General features: G+C 42.1%; 8 protein-coding genes across 8 annotated transcripts; 3 read left to right on the forward strand and 5 right to left on the reverse strand.

Annotated features, from left to right (window-relative positions):
• Window positions 1-390: 390 nt before the first annotated feature.
• On the reverse strand, window positions 391-1,779 carry SJAG_00254 (aspartic proteinase sxa1; the record flags this gene model as incomplete). The annotated part of the gene is made up of 1 exon (XM_002171510.1): window positions 391-1,779. The coding sequence occupies one exon, from the start codon at window positions 1,777-1,779 to the stop codon at window positions 391-393; it is 1,389 nt and encodes a 462-aa protein (XP_002171546.1).
• Window positions 1,780-5,606: 3,827 nt separating this feature from the next.
• SJAG_00253 (rRNA processing protein) lies at window positions 5,607-9,249 on the forward strand. Its single transcript, XM_002171509.2, has 4 exons — window positions 5,607-5,740; window positions 5,793-5,882; window positions 5,933-7,179; window positions 7,269-9,249. The coding sequence occupies exons 1-3, from the start codon at window positions 5,653-5,655 to the stop codon at window positions 6,571-6,573; spliced, it is 819 nt and encodes a 272-aa protein (XP_002171545.1). The 5' UTR covers window positions 5,607-5,652; the 3' UTR covers window positions 6,574-7,179; window positions 7,269-9,249.
• On the reverse strand, window positions 7,347-8,363 carry SJAG_00252 (pyridoxine-pyridoxal-pyridoxamine kinase; the record flags this gene model as incomplete). The annotated part of the gene is made up of 1 exon (XM_002171508.1): window positions 7,347-8,363. The coding sequence occupies one exon, from the start codon at window positions 8,361-8,363 to the stop codon at window positions 7,347-7,349; it is 1,017 nt and encodes a 338-aa protein (XP_002171544.1).
• On the reverse strand, window positions 8,696-9,159 carry SJAG_00251 (diphthamide biosynthesis protein Dph4; the record flags this gene model as incomplete). The annotated part of the gene is made up of 2 exons (XM_002171507.1): window positions 8,696-8,901; window positions 9,012-9,159. The coding sequence occupies 2 exons, from the start codon at window positions 9,157-9,159 to the stop codon at window positions 8,696-8,698; spliced, it is 354 nt and encodes a 117-aa protein (XP_002171543.1).
• A 176-nt stretch (window positions 9,250-9,425) lies between the features above and the next one.
• Window positions 9,426-11,287, forward strand: SJAG_00250 (asteroid). The gene is made up of 2 exons (XM_002171506.2): window positions 9,426-9,828; window positions 9,875-11,287. Exons 1-2 carry the CDS (start codon window positions 9,608-9,610, stop codon window positions 11,208-11,210), a joined length of 1,557 nt encoding a protein of 518 aa, XP_002171542.1. The 5' UTR covers window positions 9,426-9,607; the 3' UTR covers window positions 11,211-11,287.
• On the reverse strand, window positions 9,802-13,080 carry SJAG_00249 (zinc finger protein Bpb1). Its single transcript, XM_002171505.2, has 2 exons — window positions 12,993-13,080; window positions 9,802-12,940 (listed from the first exon to the last, which is right to left on the reverse strand). The coding sequence occupies exons 1-2, from the start codon at window positions 13,021-13,023 to the stop codon at window positions 11,289-11,291; spliced, it is 1,683 nt and encodes a 560-aa protein (XP_002171541.1). The 5' UTR covers window positions 13,024-13,080; the 3' UTR covers window positions 9,802-11,288.
• Window positions 13,081-13,138: 58 nt separating this feature from the next.
• On the forward strand, window positions 13,139-14,683 carry SJAG_00248 (histidinol-phosphatase). Its single transcript, XM_002171504.2, has 4 exons — window positions 13,139-13,490; window positions 13,541-13,667; window positions 13,735-14,268; window positions 14,341-14,683. Exons 1-4 carry the CDS (start codon window positions 13,459-13,461, stop codon window positions 14,557-14,559), a joined length of 912 nt encoding a protein of 303 aa, XP_002171540.1. The 5' UTR covers window positions 13,139-13,458; the 3' UTR covers window positions 14,560-14,683.
• SJAG_00247 (switch-activating protein Sap1) lies at window positions 13,146-16,020 on the reverse strand. The gene has a single exon (XM_002171503.2). The coding sequence runs from the start codon at window positions 15,786-15,788 to the stop codon at window positions 14,991-14,993; it is 798 nt and encodes a 265-aa protein (XP_002171539.2). The 5' UTR covers window positions 15,789-16,020; the 3' UTR covers window positions 13,146-14,990.
• Between the last annotated feature and the right edge of the window lie 364 nt (window positions 16,021-16,384).

Consider the following 16,384-nt stretch of genomic DNA (forward strand, 5'->3'; position numbering starts at 1 on the left):
AGTTTGAATTCCTTTACTCATGATTTTACAAGATTTGAATACTCAACATGCTCACTCTAATTGAATCCATAGGTTTCTTTTAAGTAATGTTCTCTTCCATAATCTTTATTTACATAGAAACGAAGTATTTAGTGTTTTGGGAATCGAATGCTGTAGAGAAAAATAGATTCAAAAAAGGTTTCCATGCATCGAGAAGAGCCGATCGGAAAACTGAACGTGATTAGTAACTCTTCATATCGCCAGCGATATGAAACCACGTTTATAAATATGATTTTAAAATATCCGAAACAATACTGTACAAGGCGGTACTGTTCAAAAATCAAAAGAATAGATAGTAGTACACGAGCCCGCCATAGTTCAAGGGTCCCAAGTAGTGCGGCGGACTGGATATCAAGTTCTCAAATAAGACGTCGTAAATGTGGAAGCGGCAGTATAGGAACTCAAAGCTTCTTGAATCTTAACGACATGAGACTTTGTAACATTTTTGATAAGTGCGATTCCGATAAAGCCAGCATCGTAGTCATAAACTGTATATACATTCTTAAGAAATGATACCCCAAGAATGGGAAGTGAACCGTCGGATGCATAAAATGCCAATTGACATTTGTCGTTACCATCGACGGACCGTTTTAAGATGAAGTGTTCCACCGTAAGGTTCACAGACACCTGTTTGTTAAATTGAAAAGATAAATAGTCTGAAGTGTTGATTCGACTGCATGCAACATACGGAATGCCATTGTTCAGTTGACCACTGTACACATCAACAATTTTCTGTAATGCTTCACTAGGAAGTCCGGTAGAAGAAGTGCCACAATCAAATAAAGCAGTGGTATTTAGCGACTCTGTAGCTTCTGTATACTTAGTTGATCGCGATGTACCTTGTCCATTTGTTTGGCGCACATGAACACTAATTGAAGATAGATGCGTGTTGAAATTCGCAATACTCGTGTTGGCAACTTCAAGCCAATGCATCCCACCTGAGATTTTGTCAGTGTCATATCCTCCAAAAAGTAGCTCGCCGCCAGCGTCATTTAACAAAAGGCTAAAGCTGGTGTCATTTATAAGTCCTGCCTGCTTTAATTGATTCGTAAAAGTTGGAGCCTTAAATGAGCTTACGGTTCCCTGTTCATTGACCCCGTATATAGTCTGAGGAAGAGAAAGGCCAACGATTCCACCTAATGCTCCGATGCTTGCTGAATCAAATTCGCGAGTAGTAACTCCGAATTGAAACCCGGGAAGTACTGAACTCCCCAGATTTAGTGTGTCGTACACATTTCGACCTATGACTGTTGTCGTGTCGCCATACAGTATCAAGTATCCGACCATTCCTGTATTATTGTAGTGCATGCTGGAGCTATCAAACTCATAGCATTGATAAGTATTGCATACACTTGAACGTAGCGCGGAGGTATTAAGACCATTTGTATAATCAAGTCCTATATCACTAACATTGTATGCTGTGACATTGTTCGCCGTGATCCAGGTGTACGGACTTCCAGAATCTAGTAGTACTTGATACTGTTTCGCAGGAGTTCCAATGGTGAGGTTAACAAAATAGCCAAATGTTGAAGGACTGAATGTTGCATCAAGCTCAGGAGTTTTGGTATCGCGTTCATACAAAAGAGGCATTTCCGCAACCACCTCTGTCTCTTGCTTATTAGAATTAAGTGGAAATGAAACCAATTGCCTTCCATCCGAACGCTTAACTATCGTAGCAGACCTCACAGTTGTTGTTTGCAAAATCCCTGCCAGAAGGATCCATCCTAAGCTAATTCTCATGATAAAGCACCTTTGGAACACAAAGCCAAATAAAAGTAGATGCCTTTGTCGTAGTTATAATTTTCCGATTTCACATCTTAAGATGTAAACGTCAATGTCCATCATGATCACATTTTGAAACACCGGCTGAATAGCAAAGTCACTCTCTTGTTAAACACTCAAAACTGTAAATGTGGCGGGCAATGGTACTTACTCTCTGAAGTTCTTGACGAAATCCAAAAAAGTGAGATTTCATTAACCAAACAATTGGAAGCCAGGTAGCATGAATCAGGAGTATCTTGTCCATTTTCTGTTCACTGTGTTTCAAATCGCAGTTTGCGAATAAGCATCTTCACTTTCTGCCATACCCAGGTGATTGATACCAGCCGCAGAACCCAAATTGCAACAATCGTACCCTAATTGGATACTCACTGACATGAACCTGAGAGCATAGCCCCTATACTGAGCCTATGAGCATTATTGAGTAGAGTTTGTTTGACACTACTTGGTATCAAAACTTGGAAGCACTGTCGTCTAACGGTAATTCAGTCTAAATACGTTACGAGTGTAGTTTAGTGGATTATATAATAAAAATAACTGCAGTTAAAAGGGAAAGTTAGTCAGACTGTGTCATGTTGATGCAGAAAGGTTTTGTTTTGTGGAATTCACGTGAATGATAACAAGTGTTCTCGAGACAATATGATCTCGGTGAAGAAACTTAGAGACAGTGAATGCAGGTATTCGTTTGAGGGTTTCAAAGTATATGTTGCTCTTTTACATCAGGAAAGTTAAATGAACGTGTTCAGTGATGTTTATGTTCTAGAAAGAAATCTTAGTAATAGCATCGTATATTCAAGACTTAAAGACGGGATTGAATTATTTCGAAATCCGTGCAATAAGACTCAAACATGTTAAAAAAAAGACACTTTTGAGCAATTAAACTGGGCTAAGTTACTGTGGTATAAGAATTGGATTTCGTTAATACTACTTGACAATACCGCATCCATATCTCATTAAACGCATAGTACTATTGTTTACAGAGAAAGGCTGAAAAAGAAACTTGCATTAGTCAATAAACAAAGAAAAGACTTTAACGAGCGACAACCAAGTCGCATATATTTAACACGGCTTTTTATTGCAATCGTAACTTAAAATAATTAAAGATATCAAATTCCCTTTTTCTACTTCGCTAGTGACATTGGAAGCGAGGCTATAGAGGCTACGCACATAGCATTACAGAATGAGTATTAGAGTAGTATTAAAGATTAAACAGAGACTTACTTAGTTGCCGACGGTTAAAAAGCATATCGCTTCAGTTGAACTTTTCGGCTTGTGATGAATGAGAATCTGGTTTTGTTGTTAAATTCTGATTATGTTAGTATGCTTATATCGTATAAGATTGCTTTAGCTATCGAAATGAAAGCGAGCAACAATGGACGAATAGCCAAGTTAAATTACATTTTTACTAACGAATTAGACGTTTATGAAACAGAATGCGGCTTCCTTCTAATGCCGTTTATCAAGACCTCATTCTTAACATTATCTAATTCAGTGCACCACAGGTTAAGATGTCACAGTTACTGTTCTTCTTTAAAGTTCATAGATGAGAAAAATAATGTTATTTGGAAGTATGTACATTCCAACGGGTGAAGCCCACTTAGCGCATGCTAGAGAGCTTAAGCAATGATGCTGCAATTGTGTTAGTACTTGAACAATGCATCGAAATTGAAATGCAAATTACTAGATAAGCTTTATGACTCATCTAAGCGAGTCGCATATTGTTTATCTTCGCCAACTTTACTTACCACATGTTGGGGTAACGCCAGTGGGTAGGGTGGTACTTGGCGCCCTTGGTAGGGAGAACGTCAACGGCAGAGTTGTTGGAAGCGGCAGTAGAGTTCATATTGAGAATTGAAGTAGTAGTTGTTGTAAAGATAAATTGATTCGTCTTTGGATGCTGAAACTGGAGGTTTATAGCCAACTATTTATAATTTTTTGAGAAGCAATTGTTCTGAATCAGTCTCCTCACTTTCACAATTACCCCGGGCGCTTCATGGAAAAAAAACCCTGTTTCCCCTCCGTGTCCTCCATAACGAGTCTTGTGTTGTCAGACTCGCAGTATTCATGCTTTTAGCGAATTTACATGACCCCCCTTAGAGCAACTTGAATTCATGTTCTTCGTACCTGATTCTGCAACAATTCCTACTCACTTTAGATTGTACACTGCCACAATATCATGTCATACTGCTATACATACTTGTTTATTTGGCGTTTCACCCCCGCAAGCCAAGGGCTGCCGTTCCAATGCGAATAAGCATTTGCATTTCAAATACGGTCCTTCGTCTATAATATAACCTTAATTGCCGAAACATATTAACGGATTGTATGCAGAACTCGAGTCCCGAGGGAATTAGACTAAAAGTCGATTTCCCTCAATAATATGCTAGCAGAATTTATATGAAAATATTCCGATTGATCACAGGAGCCGATGAAGTCTGATTGATTATCATGTATGGACTACAATCCTTACTAAAGCAGTGGCGTGTATCGTTAAATGTTATGCGAAACAGTAAAAATCTTGATTGGTTTTCTTTTGTTTTGGGGCAGCACTTTATTGTTTCGCCTATTACAACTTTAACAGTCACCACATTCACCAGATGCTTGCAATTACGTAGAGTTATCTCCGACAGACTTTGGATTTATTCATTGTCGAGAAGGAAGCGGCAAATACGTTTTGGCATTGGAATCTTGAGTATACTCTATGACTCTTATTAGCTTCATCGCTTCAAAGTCTAAAAACTCGTCAAGCTATCGCTTTTGTCGCAGAATTAGCTATTCATGACAACAAGAGAACACATCGCAACTTATGCAATGTTGTTAAGCTAAAAGATTTCATAGTCGAGCTTTCGTTTTAATATGAAATAATCGTCAGTAGTACTGCAATAATGGTAGGGGTGGATGAACTATTACAGATATACGCTGTGTATACAATTTTTACCTGTGAAATTATGTTACCCTTCCTATTTACTGTCTGCGTATCCGCAATGAATCCGTTACCTTCTCTCCAGCTTTAGCTCTAAAGTGAGCAGACTAACCAATCACTCATTACGCAACAAGTCACCGCTTCAGGTAACGCATTACTGCTTTTCAAAGGCTGTTCCTCAATTTTACCTCACCTTGTTGTCTCACTCAGTCAAAGCGAACGATTGTTTCATTTAATCTCGCAATAATTCCCCATGACTCGTTCTCCTTTGATTTGCTCAGCTTCACTCTTTTTCAATGTGAATCATTACAGTGAGCGACAATTATTCACTTAGCTTGATCAGAATAAAGTTTCGCTTATTATTTTTTAGTTATTTATCTGCGAAAGTTTGCGAAAAACGTACAAACATAAGCATTGACATGATATTCGTATTAGTTATTTAGTTCAGCAACCGTAATACGGATAACTATAAATTCTCCAGGTGTGAACTATATTCAATTATAACCAGAGAAGAAATTAACAAACACATCACAAAAAAACTAAACCATTTATGAGTAGCTCAAGACTGAGACACTGTTTTGAGGAAAACAAAAGCAGTAATGTGTAATAAAAATGACACACTTACATAGACAATGCGATCGTTTGTGCAAAAGTTCAACACTCTTGAGTTAAGAATTTTTTCTGAACGAACTGCGAACGACGATCTTACAGAACAATAAACCAACAATAACCGATTTTTACATCTATTTATGAATCCAAATTCATTCAATCTTCCCAATTGTTGCAATTAAAAGCCACCCTACACAATGTTAGTCATCGCTAAAGCACATTAACGCACTGCAACGACCAAACCACCTCATTACCTCTGACGAAGACTCAGCAATTCTCTCTGTAGCAAGCGCCAAGTCAAAATGAGACAGAAACGAGCAAAGTCGTATCGCAAGTTGATGCAGACGTATCACCTGTTTTTTGGTTTCCGTGAGCCTTACCAGGTGGTTGGTATGATCAAATAAAAGTCGATAACATTCTGACGCTAACCTTGAGAACGTAGTCGATGCAGACTTTTTACAAGACTTAAACAAAAGTAAAATGAACGTTCTTGCGGCGCTGACAAGAACCGTTCAGGGAAAAGTAAAGCCTAGTACGTTTTTTTCTGAAGAAAATGCGATTACAATTGCTAATGTGTGAAAGTGATCACTCAATGCTGTATCAGCCAGCTTTACAAGCAAGGAAACGCGGCCGCTTCTGATATCAGACTCGCTAAAACATTCGAGAGAAGACGCTGTAACCATTTGGATGATCCAAAGTCACCGGCTGAGTGTATTCAAAGCATCGTTAACATCAATGGCAAAAACAAGCATCGCTATGTGGTTGCGACACAAGATCCAGAAGTGCGTGCGGCATTGAGAAACATTCCTGGTGTTCCTCTTATCTATATGAAGCGTTCGGTTGTCATCCTTGAGCCTGCTTCACCTGCAACTGTTTATTACAAGCGGCAAAGAGAGGGCCAACAAATGGGCATGTCGCAAGAAGAGAAGGATCTGCTTTCTGGAAAGACACAGAGACAACAAGAAGAGAAGGAGAACAGTAGCGAGGATGCTACTTCTGACGCTACCACTAAAAAACGCAAACGTGGACCTAAGGGTCCCAAGGGTCCCAATCCATTAAGTATGAAGAAGAAAAAGTCAGAGACCGAACCCGTTCAAGTAAACATTATTGGCGATGTCGGCCAAAGAAAAAAGCATCGCCGTGGACGCAAAAAGAACACCGTTTCCGATGAAAGCGGTACAGGTGTTGCTACTGGCGATGCCGTTGAGAACGATTCCTCGTAACATGGGTACGATAGTCTCTACTGGCTTCTGCACTAGCGGTCTTATTATGTACACAGAGGTTACAAAATGGTTTTGGAAACCGAGGTTAGACGGATAGGGAATACTGATACTATAGCATTGGAGACATAATTTTGTTGGGGAAAAAATAAATTGACGGATCCGATTAAGTGGATAAGGCCTTAAGCGTTTAGCTCTGCTGCTTTTGATACAGGAAAGACTGCCTAAAGTCCATGCATTGTAACTGAAGAATTTGGCATTCTTCACTTTTTCACTCTACCCTCCTTAACAAGCTTCCCTAAGACAATCCGTGCCCACCATGATAACAGCCTTCTCCAAACAATCCTCGCCAGATTACTTGGTGTGGTATTTTACACGAGGGGCATACAAAACTCCACCACGAGAACGGCAGCACACAAAATAAAAACTTTGGTTAATCCCCTCAGAAGGTCGTTCGTGGCATTCTCAAAGTAAAGTTCTGTAAACGATGATGACGGACAAGACGCCCGTGCACGAACCCATACTTAACAGTGCTCCTTCACGAAAATATCTAAACGAACATGTAACACCAACTCTGTTACAGGGTTTGAAGTTGCTGGCGAGGGAAAGGTAAATTCTAGTCTTAGGCAATTGAGATGGGAAGAGGATGATAGTCTTAGAATTAATGTGTGTTTCGGAATAGCGGTTAACGACAACAGACCGAGAGACCCATTGAAAGTGTTGGGTCTTTTCCTCTTGGATGCTAGTAACAAACAAAATGCTGCTGAAGCGGCCATTCAGCAGCCTTTTAATCCCTCTTCCACTCCTTCCGGATCTGCATAGTAAAGCGGGAGAGAGCATTCATAGGACTGGATTTCCTGTTGTGACTGAATGATGCGCAGCTCTCGGGCATTGTTTAGCAAAAACTGATTGTTCAACAGACTGGGGTCCTTGGACACTTGTGCATCTAGATATTCTTTAGTGTTTGTAATCACCTTGTGCATAGAAGTAAGAACTTGGCCGACTGCAGACTCAAAACCTTGTCTCAGTCTCTGTTTATCGTCCGAAGACAATTGGATATCGTTGCTTCTAAGTTCAGTGATTTTGTGAAACAAATCTCCAACTGCATGTGCAGTCTTGGCAAGCAACATGCTTGCAAACAGATCACCTGTTCCAGTGAAGAAGCCAGAAATGTAATCGAAAATGAAATAGAATGGTTGGCACGAGTTTCCGATTTTCATGGAAGCCATGCAGCGCAGTTTTTCTTCGTCATCAGAATCAGCGAAGGAAGTGATTACTACGATTGGTATGTGATATCGAGTGTGAATTGCATTAATAGCTGCCTTAGCACTCTTCATATCCTCCACCGGAAATCCTGCTAGAAGCTGTGCTTCGTACGCATTTGGTGTTATGATATCAGCCATAGCCAAGAGTTGCTGATACTTGTTGCGAACATTGTCCTCGACATACATGCGACCTTCATCACCCATTACCGGATCCATCAACCAAATGGTATTTGGGTGTCGTTGTTTATAGGCAATAGCGAATTCTGAAACAATATCCAAGATGTTTTCATTCGGAATGTAGCCGGTCAATATAGCATCGTATGCCCCCATTGAATCGTTTTCCAGGCCTTTCAGTAGACTGCTTACATCCTCACTTGAGTATACTTTCCCATGCGTGGATCCGTAGGCCAGATGATTTGAAAAATGCACCGTTGGCAATACATCGACATCCCAACCAAGCAATTGCAAAGGAAACGTTGCCGCACGGTTTCCCGCATACCCATGACATACAGCAGACTGAAAGAACATTAGTATTTCTTTAAAACATTTTTTCACAAATTAAATCAATTCGAACCTGGATGGAAAGAACCCTATATGTATGATAATAACTGCTTGAAGTCATTGAAATAAAAACAAAGGTCTAGGCAGGGAACTATTTATTAAAACGAGCGGTAGATTTTGCGCCGAATTGATACTGTGTATGATGTTCCAAATGATAATCAAAAACAGCGTTCTATAATTCAAAAAACACGTAAAAACACTTTTAGATTGACTGTGAATACAGTCAGGCAATTTGCATGAATGAAATCCAGAGATAACTGCACTTGCTGACGACGTACCACGCAAATAGGTATGCGGTTCTAGTCTGAGTAGCAAATCTCATATGCAACTTTTACGACCAAACTGCAACCCGTGCATGGAATCACATCCATACCGTTCTCTAGGTCATCTTCTGTCACAATATAGCCTCCGTATTCACCACAGCGGCACGGATAAACAAAGCTGCCATCAGCTTGTTCTTCAAAGTCGTCTAAATCAACCACAGCATTATAACGTTCCGTGGTCACTATGAACCGTTAGTAAATAAGTAGGAAAATTCCAACTTGCCTGCATCTGCTTCCAGCTTATTTGATTTGCCATTTTGAAGACGGTCAAGAAGACTTTCGTACGCTTTACGAACATGATCAACAGAAATCTCTGAAACGCGTCCATTCTGTTGTTTGTCTGGATGTGCATTCAGTAATGCCGTTTTATAAGCTATTCTGAGGTCTGAAGCTGTGTAGGCTTCTGTTGGCGAAAGTTTTAGGATTTTGTACGCGTCCATGTAGAAAAACAAAGCAAAACAACAAAAGAATAAGCGTAGAGTAGTTGAGGAAGATATTAGGTAGTAAAACTAAATTATATTCAACAGGAATTGCTGTTAACACGGCTCAATGGCTGTAATTAGGAGTTGAAGAGATTCCAAGTTATGTCGTCCCTCTAAAAATTAAGGTTATCGAAGCGGAACGTGCATTGTCGCACAAAACTTAATGTGACTGCTAATTATGGAACAAAACCTATTGTTTACTGGGTTGACCAGAGCGTATATGTGTAGGAATAAAACTTACAAGCCTAGAATGCGGCTACCAGAAACAAATTGATCTCTACTGTTTTTTTTTTGAGCTTTTTTGGTAACGAACATTAAAATCAAATAAGGCTACAGGCTTTTTTTGACGGGTGCTATATTAAAAAAGGAAAAGTTCCGGGGAAGGTTTTATTATTTGTGCGTTTATATGGGAGTCCCTCGGTTAGGAAGGTTTTTGGAAAAATACGGAACTGTCCAACAGTTCACAAGTACGCCAGATGGAGCTGGTCATACCGCAGTAATTGATGGCCCAGCTTTTGCATATTGGCTATGGTTCGCGAGAGATTTGGGTGAAGAACAGTATTTTGATTATGAAAATGCAGTTCGCTGGTTTCATCGCTGGCTGCAAACAACAGGATTTAAACATATGTACGCAAGCTGGAACGTAATTTATTCAACAACTAACGAAATACAGAGAATATATTTTTGACGGAGGTCTTCCATATTCCAAAAACGAGGTTCGGGAACATCGTTACAAGCAAGCGACCAACATCGATACCAAGATGCTGCCACACTTCTGTGTTCCTATCGCTCAACACATATTAAAGAATGAGTTGTCTGGCAATGTTATCGTCTGCAATCAAGAGGCAGACAAGTTTTGTGCGGTCAGAGCTCATAAATTAGACGCATTCATTTTCAGTCAGGACTCTGATTTGCTTGTTTTCAATTTGGAAAACGAGAGCGGTGGTTACATTCCTTTTCAGACAATAAGCTTAACAAAAACCGGATTTGTCGCAACCGTTTACCGCTACAAAGATATTCAGAAACACATCTCGTTTCCTCTTCACCTCTTAGCGGCGGCAATGGGTGTAGAAGGCCATCCTGAAATGGAAATAGACCAGCATTCCAGCTTCACTAAGATCTGCAGCGATGTCGAGAAAGCGTTGAAAGATGGCACATTGGAGTCAATGATTCCCAAAACCGAGGTTGAGCGAGTAGTCAAATATTACAGTCTCGAAGATCCCGAATTAACAGACACTGGGGATTCACTAACTTGGGGGAGAATTCAAGAGGCTTTTCACTGTTCCACTGATGTTCCATGTGTATGGCTTCCGCAACAGAAAGAATTGCCCTCAGCAAGGTGCAGCTGGATCGAAGGCGCTGCCTTACGTATACAGGCTTATGCAAACTTTCGAGCTCAAGGTCGTCTGCAATCAAGACAATTAAGAGAATTTTACCGCTCTTACCAAGAATTACACAGCAACGATGTAGATATTGATTTTGAATACTCAGACGGATGGCCCTACTTAGCTAATAAGTTCGCAGGCTGGCCTTTTGCACAACGCTTTATACTAAGTGCCATCCGGTGCATGAACGGCATTACCAATATCTCTCTCGTTAGTCTTTTGTTAATGTTCTCTGTTTGCTTAAGCAAGAAAAACATCCTTCTGGACGACAAGGTTTCTCCATCCAAAGCAGGCATCAGCGTTGTCTCACGATTCATGGCAAGCACCTACTCACTGAGCATGTTATTCTTTAGCGCAAATGACACGCGTGAGGATCTGCAATCATTCTCCCCTTTGTCACATTGCTGCAATTTTGTTTATTATCATCATTTCCTCTACAAAATAAAGACCGGAAGAAAGCCATCGAGTCTCGTCCCAGACAGAGATACTGCAAAACTCGCATACAACATGTACAAGGCGCTCTTGGCAGATGGTTTTAAAGTGGAAATTGTCATGTCAATATGGGAGAAGTCACTAAGTGGATCAAAAAGGAAAAGGGCATTGAACTCAAAAAAGGAAACTTAACAAAAGGGAAAGCCGTTTTCATTACGACAAACAAACACACATTTTAAACATTTATAATATAACAAGTAATCAAGGAAATCAAGGAGCGGAATTGTAACCGGGGTTCGTTGTCGTACCGGGAGGGGGGGGAACACCTGGAGGAAGAGCAACGCCCGGTGCTGCTGTTGCTAATCCTGGAGGGGGAGGAATCATCGCACCAGGTGCGCTTGGAACACCGACTGCACCAGGCATGCCAGGTTGAGCGAAATTCGGAACAGTAAATGGAGGTGGTACGGCAGCGTAAACAGCACCCGGTGGAGGGGGTGCTTGTGCAGGGGGGAAGAAAGGAACGGGTTGGGGTGGAAGAGTTGTACCTGGCACAGGTGCCTGCCAAGGAGGTGCTGCAGCTGAAGAGGGAGCATTGAACGAGGGTACTTCCTGTGCGGCAGGTGCACCGGGGAAAGTGTTGGCTTGCCAAGGAGGATTGCTGGCCGCAGCGGGAGCAGCAGGCGCGGCCGGAGGGGGCTTATTCCAAGGAGCACTAGTAGTAGAAGCACTGGCAGGAGTCGCGGATGCATTAATCCATGGAGGTGGAACAGACTCCCTTTCAGATTTGCGGTATTCAATTGCCTCAGGTGGAGCAGTAGTAGATCTGCTACCCTCGTTAAGCTCTTGCATAAGGTTTTGATACTCCTGATCTGTGACAGCGTTGGAAGCAGGTGCTTTGCCATTACGAACAGGACAATCACGAGCGATATGTCCGGCATTATTACAATAACGGCAGATGATATTGGCAGTGTAGTTAGACCGTTCAGGACAGTCGTACTTTCGGTGACCAACGTTACCGCAATTTTGGCAAACTTGATTTTCATCGTCACGAAGGGTACCATTCAAGGTTGCAAGTTGGCGAAGCTGACTACGCTTCAAGTCATTTTGTCCTTCAGGGACCGAAGCTGCAGTTTGAATAATTTCTTCGATAAGTTTAATCGCATGGTTGACCTTCTCTTCCGAATCAGCCATTACCAAACAATGCAGATCTTCTTCCATGTTTCCCCGAGCAGAAGGATCACTCCGGCCCTTTCCTTCTTTCACACTGCCTTTGCCACGAATGGCAATTTTTGCACCGGACTTTGCTTCCATATCTTTCAAGGTATGACCACGCGGACCAATTAACAAACCAATGAAATTAATCTCTGGGTAGTCTTTGACAGGTACGTAGACCTTTTCCTGTGTTTTTGTAGGTCTCCGGTAATCACTAGGAGCCCGGAAACCAGGGACCAATTTCATGGCCTTCTTAATAATTTTATGACGCTCATCCTCAAGCTTTTTCTTATGACGAATCTCACGCGTATTTAAACGACGTCCAAAATTGTCGTATTGAGGTGGAGGAGATGGCGAACGTTCAGCTCTGTTGGGCACAACAGCACCGATTCGAAGTTTTTGAGAAACTTCTTCAAGACGGATGTTCATAGAATACAACGCCAGCTGCTCACTCGTCATACAAGCAGTTATGGCAAAGTTTGTGTCCAGCAATTGAGGAGACCGGTCCTCAATGGGCGTTGGTCCGTCCCAGTAATGAATTCTAAATCTCCGGCGGCCACGTTCGACATTACCAGAATTGTCAAACTGAGGCGAAGATTTGTAAGCATACGGAGGCGAAGGGGAACGCTTCAGCTCTCCATTAGAGAGTGGAAGTGTTTCACGCGGTTCACTGTCTAACCGGCGTCTTCCTAAAGGAATTGAGTTCGACCCTAAATCTGTTAATCAGCTGCCTCAAACTACAACTTATTCTACTAAACGTACCCGTTTTACCGTTATTTCGTGACCTCCACATTCTGCAGGGTAATGGGGGAAGACACGTTCACGGCCACTGTGCATTGTGTCAAGGCGCGATTTGCCCCCACTCAGCAGAGCGCCCCCATTTTCAGGACATCACTCCAACTGCAGCAGCACATGCGACTTTATGTACGGTAAAAGCGAGCGAAAGAGAGCCGATTTCTGGGCTGAAAGTTGCTTGGTTTGGTAGATATAATACAATTTCTGTAGTTTTTTTTTTGTTCGACCTTTTCCGACACCTTTTATATATATATATATTATTTTTACCCCTAAGACACCGTAAATACATTACTACGGTGGACTAGTGATGCAAACGGCTTTCCATTTGTTCACCTAAGTGTGTTTGTAAATAGTTCTTGGCCGTCGTTAGAGCGGGATTTGGTTTTACTATTTCTTCCGTCTTCCAACCTGCGAAACCGCTGAAAGTACGCAAATGCCCATCTCTCAACATTCTCACAGTGGACAGTAAGAAGTTTTCCCATTGTCATTTTTTAACTAATGATTCTGTAACGAAGATTCTGTCTGCACGCCTCTGGAAACTTGGAAGAGGTCATTCGAGAAGCTATAAAACAAGGATTTAAAACATTCGCTTTCACCGAGCATGCACCCAGGGACCACGAGGAGGACTTGTATGAGGAAGAAGTACGTTACCTTCGCCTGAGAAGTAATTAAACTGGGTTTGAACAACTTCTTACAATACTTTTCTTAGAAACACCTAAAGGTACAAGACCTGTTCGACACGTTCGACGCATATTACAAGGAAGCACGCCGCCTGCAACAGGCTTACGGTGATCGCATTAACATTTTGGTGGGCTCTGAGATTGACTACATACGTCCAGAATCTGTACAACTTATTCGAAGTCTACTCGACAAGTATGACTTGGATTATATCGTCGGCAGCGTCCACCACGTTCATACAATACCCATCGACTTTTCCCCTGCGCTGTGGGAAGCAGCCTTGCACGCCGTAAACGACGATTACGAACAGCTGTTCGTAGACTATTTTGACCATCAGTACGAAATGCTTCGCCAACTGAAACCTCTGGTCGTTGCCCACTTCGACCTGATCCGGCTGTTCAGTCCTGAGGCAGGACTTCGCGTTTTTGCAGACTCTCAGAAGGTTTCGGACCGGGTGCAGCGCAACATTGACTTTGTAAACTCGTACGGCGGCATTTTCGAGCTCAATTCTTCTGCCTTCCGCAAGGGCTGGGATACTGCATATCCAAAGAAAGATATATTACAGGTACGACGAAGACGGACGGGACTGGCGGGTTGAGTAATTCCCATGTTCTTTTGTTAACGATCACTTCACTAGCGCATTTTGGATTCGAAAGCACTTATAACGCTGTCGGATGACAGTCATGGCCCTGCGCAAGTTGGCCTGAATTACCACCGTTTAAAGCAATACCTTATTGACCAGGGTGTCCAGCAAGTTGCTGAGATTCATCGCAGTCAAACGGAGCAAGCAGCCAAGCCCACATACAAACTAATACCAATCGAACAAGCATGGGCGGGTTTCGTAGGACAACATTAACATAGCCATCAAGCCATTTAAACAATCAAAAGCCAGTTGGTTTTATATCTAGTGTGCGCATACAAAAGACGGGCAATTGATAATACAGTATAGGAGGTCGACTCTTCATGTAATTGTTTATTCGTTGTAATGAAACTAATATCCCATGAATGTAACACAGCGCAACTCGGTCCAGCATTCACGCGGTGCACACGGGAAACACCAACCACTGTAAAGAGTACAAGTTCCAGGGCGCATTGACAGCGTTGAGAACAAGGAAAAGACGAACATTTGAAAGAAAACAGAAAAAAGAAAGAAACTTTGAGTCAAAAGGATACTTCAAAAACACACAACGATCTTCGTAATTACTTCGCACTGGGTAGTGGAATAACTGTACGTGGATTTCTGTCGCTAGAAAGATGAAATCCGACTTTTGTGCAGGCGTAAACTGTTTAGTGCTCACTCAAGTTGGGTGAAATGTTAGGGTGCATAGCTCCGTGCATAGCTGCGTTCAAGTTTACGCCAACGGAAGCTGGAGAGCCGTAAGGATGAGTGTCGTGTAGGTCTGTTTCTTCAACAGGCTTGAAGTGAGGTTTAGGCATCAATTCTGTTTGTTGAATAAGGTGAAAAAGACGCTTGTTTTCTGCTAGAACCTCATCCATTTTGGCTGTAATTTGAACGAGTTTCTCCTCATTGTCATGAAGATGCTTCGACAAAAAGTTAACCTTTGCTATTAACATGTCGACGTTCTGCTGCTCCTCTGTGAGCTTTTTGAGCTTGGCGTTAATCTCTTCATTGCCGCAATCGCACTTGCGTTTGCCGACCAGAAACTTTTCACGGTACTGTTGCAATTCACCGAGACGCTGCTTCCACGCATCACATAACCGATCCAGCTCGTCTTCCTCTGGTGTAGTCTTCATACCAGGTTGGCGATGCGCAAGACGCTGTTCGTACACACGCATGATACTGATAATCTGGTTTCTGCAAGCAGACTCGGTGTGAATGGCCAATCCTTCTTGTTCATAACCAATCTTCGCAATCTTCGCATAGAACTCGCTGGTTTTCCGGTCCACAAGCTCGTTTTTATGGCGGATTACCAACCGCATCAGCGTGATCTTCTCGTCAAGCGACAAATGCGTCCGCTGGGCCTTGGCAGGAGAAGCACTGGGAGAGAGGGACGCATTCTTCCGGCGGTAGCTCTTCATTTCAGCTAGCTTTGGCGCTTCCATATTCAGATTTGCCTCTGGCATGGGCCACTGCTGCTTGAACACTCCGCTCCCCTCCTCCTTAACGGTATTATTCGCAAACGACTCCGTCTTGAAAATTATTATAACGAAATATCCAAATGTTTTGTTTCTAAGAGAACCGACCGCTCGTTGATTCTCCGTACAGTGCCTTAATTATCGTCTTAACGCTTTTTCTGACTTTGGTCTTAACAGTCAGTGAATAAGGAGGTAGTGGGTAAGGTAACGTTAAAATTTGTGTTCCCTAACATTACATAGTGAGAATCACCACCCTGCTATGACGCACGGTAGAATGACATAATGGCAGTTTGTGGCGATATTTTGTCGCACAGCGTCCAATCATGTTTGCGCATGCGTCATTGTGAAGAAGGCTGTGTGGTGAGAAGCAGGAATTGTGCGGGACACAAAATAGTACAGACGCAAACATTAATTGAACGAAAACGTTTATTGTGCAAAGTTTGAGCTGCTCTAGATTTCATGATTTTACTCGACCTTTCATCTATAGGTCTATGTTTTCGCTGTTTCTCCTTTGTCGGTCTTTACCTTTCTTAGTTTTCGCTCGTGCATTTTATTGGTCGTCTAAATTTAAGCTCAGATTAGAT

The sequence above is a fragment of the Schizosaccharomyces japonicus genome (assembly GCF_000149845.2).
Source record: "Schizosaccharomyces japonicus yFS275 unplaced genomic scaffold supercont5.1, whole genome shotgun sequence".
NCBI classification, from domain to species: Eukaryota; Fungi; Ascomycota; class Schizosaccharomycetes; order Schizosaccharomycetales; family Schizosaccharomycetaceae; genus Schizosaccharomyces; species Schizosaccharomyces japonicus.

Bases quoted from the DNA above. Each gene is read 5' to 3' on its own strand.
- SJAG_00253 (XM_002171509.2), top strand. From the start codon at position 5,653: ATGAGACAGAAACGAGCAAAGTCGTATCGCAAGTTGATGCAGACGTAT. The intron at 5,741-5,792 runs GTATGATCAAAT...TTGAGAACGTAG, and splicing joins TGAGCCTTACCAGGTGGTTG to TCGATGCAGACTTTTTACAA. The intron at 5,883-5,932 runs GTACGTTTTTTT...AATGTGTGAAAG, and splicing joins TCAGGGAAAAGTAAAGCCTA to TGATCACTCAATGCTGTATC.
- SJAG_00250 (XM_002171506.2), top strand. From the start codon at position 9,608: ATGGGAGTCCCTCGGTTAGGAAGGTTTTTGGAAAAATACGGAACTGTC. The intron at 9,829-9,874 runs GTACGCAAGCTG...AACGAAATACAG, and splicing joins ACAACAGGATTTAAACATAT to AGAATATATTTTTGACGGAG.
- SJAG_00249 (XM_002171505.2), bottom strand. From the start codon at position 13,023: ATGTGGAGGTCACGAAATAACGGTAAAACGG. The intron at 12,941-12,992 runs GTACGTTTAGTA...TAACAGATTTAG, and splicing joins ACGAAATAACGGTAAAACGG to GGTCGAACTCAATTCCTTTA.
- SJAG_00248 (XM_002171504.2), top strand. From the start codon at position 13,459: ATGCCCATCTCTCAACATTCTCACAGTGGACA. The intron at 13,668-13,734 runs GTACGTTACCTT...TACTTTTCTTAG, and splicing joins AGGACTTGTATGAGGAAGAA to AAACACCTAAAGGTACAAGA. The intron at 14,269-14,340 runs GTACGACGAAGA...TCACTTCACTAG, and splicing joins CAAAGAAAGATATATTACAG to CGCATTTTGGATTCGAAAGC.
- SJAG_00247 (XM_002171503.2), bottom strand. From the start codon at position 15,788: ATGCCAGAGGCAAATCTGAATATGGAAGCGCCAAAGCTAGCTGAAATG.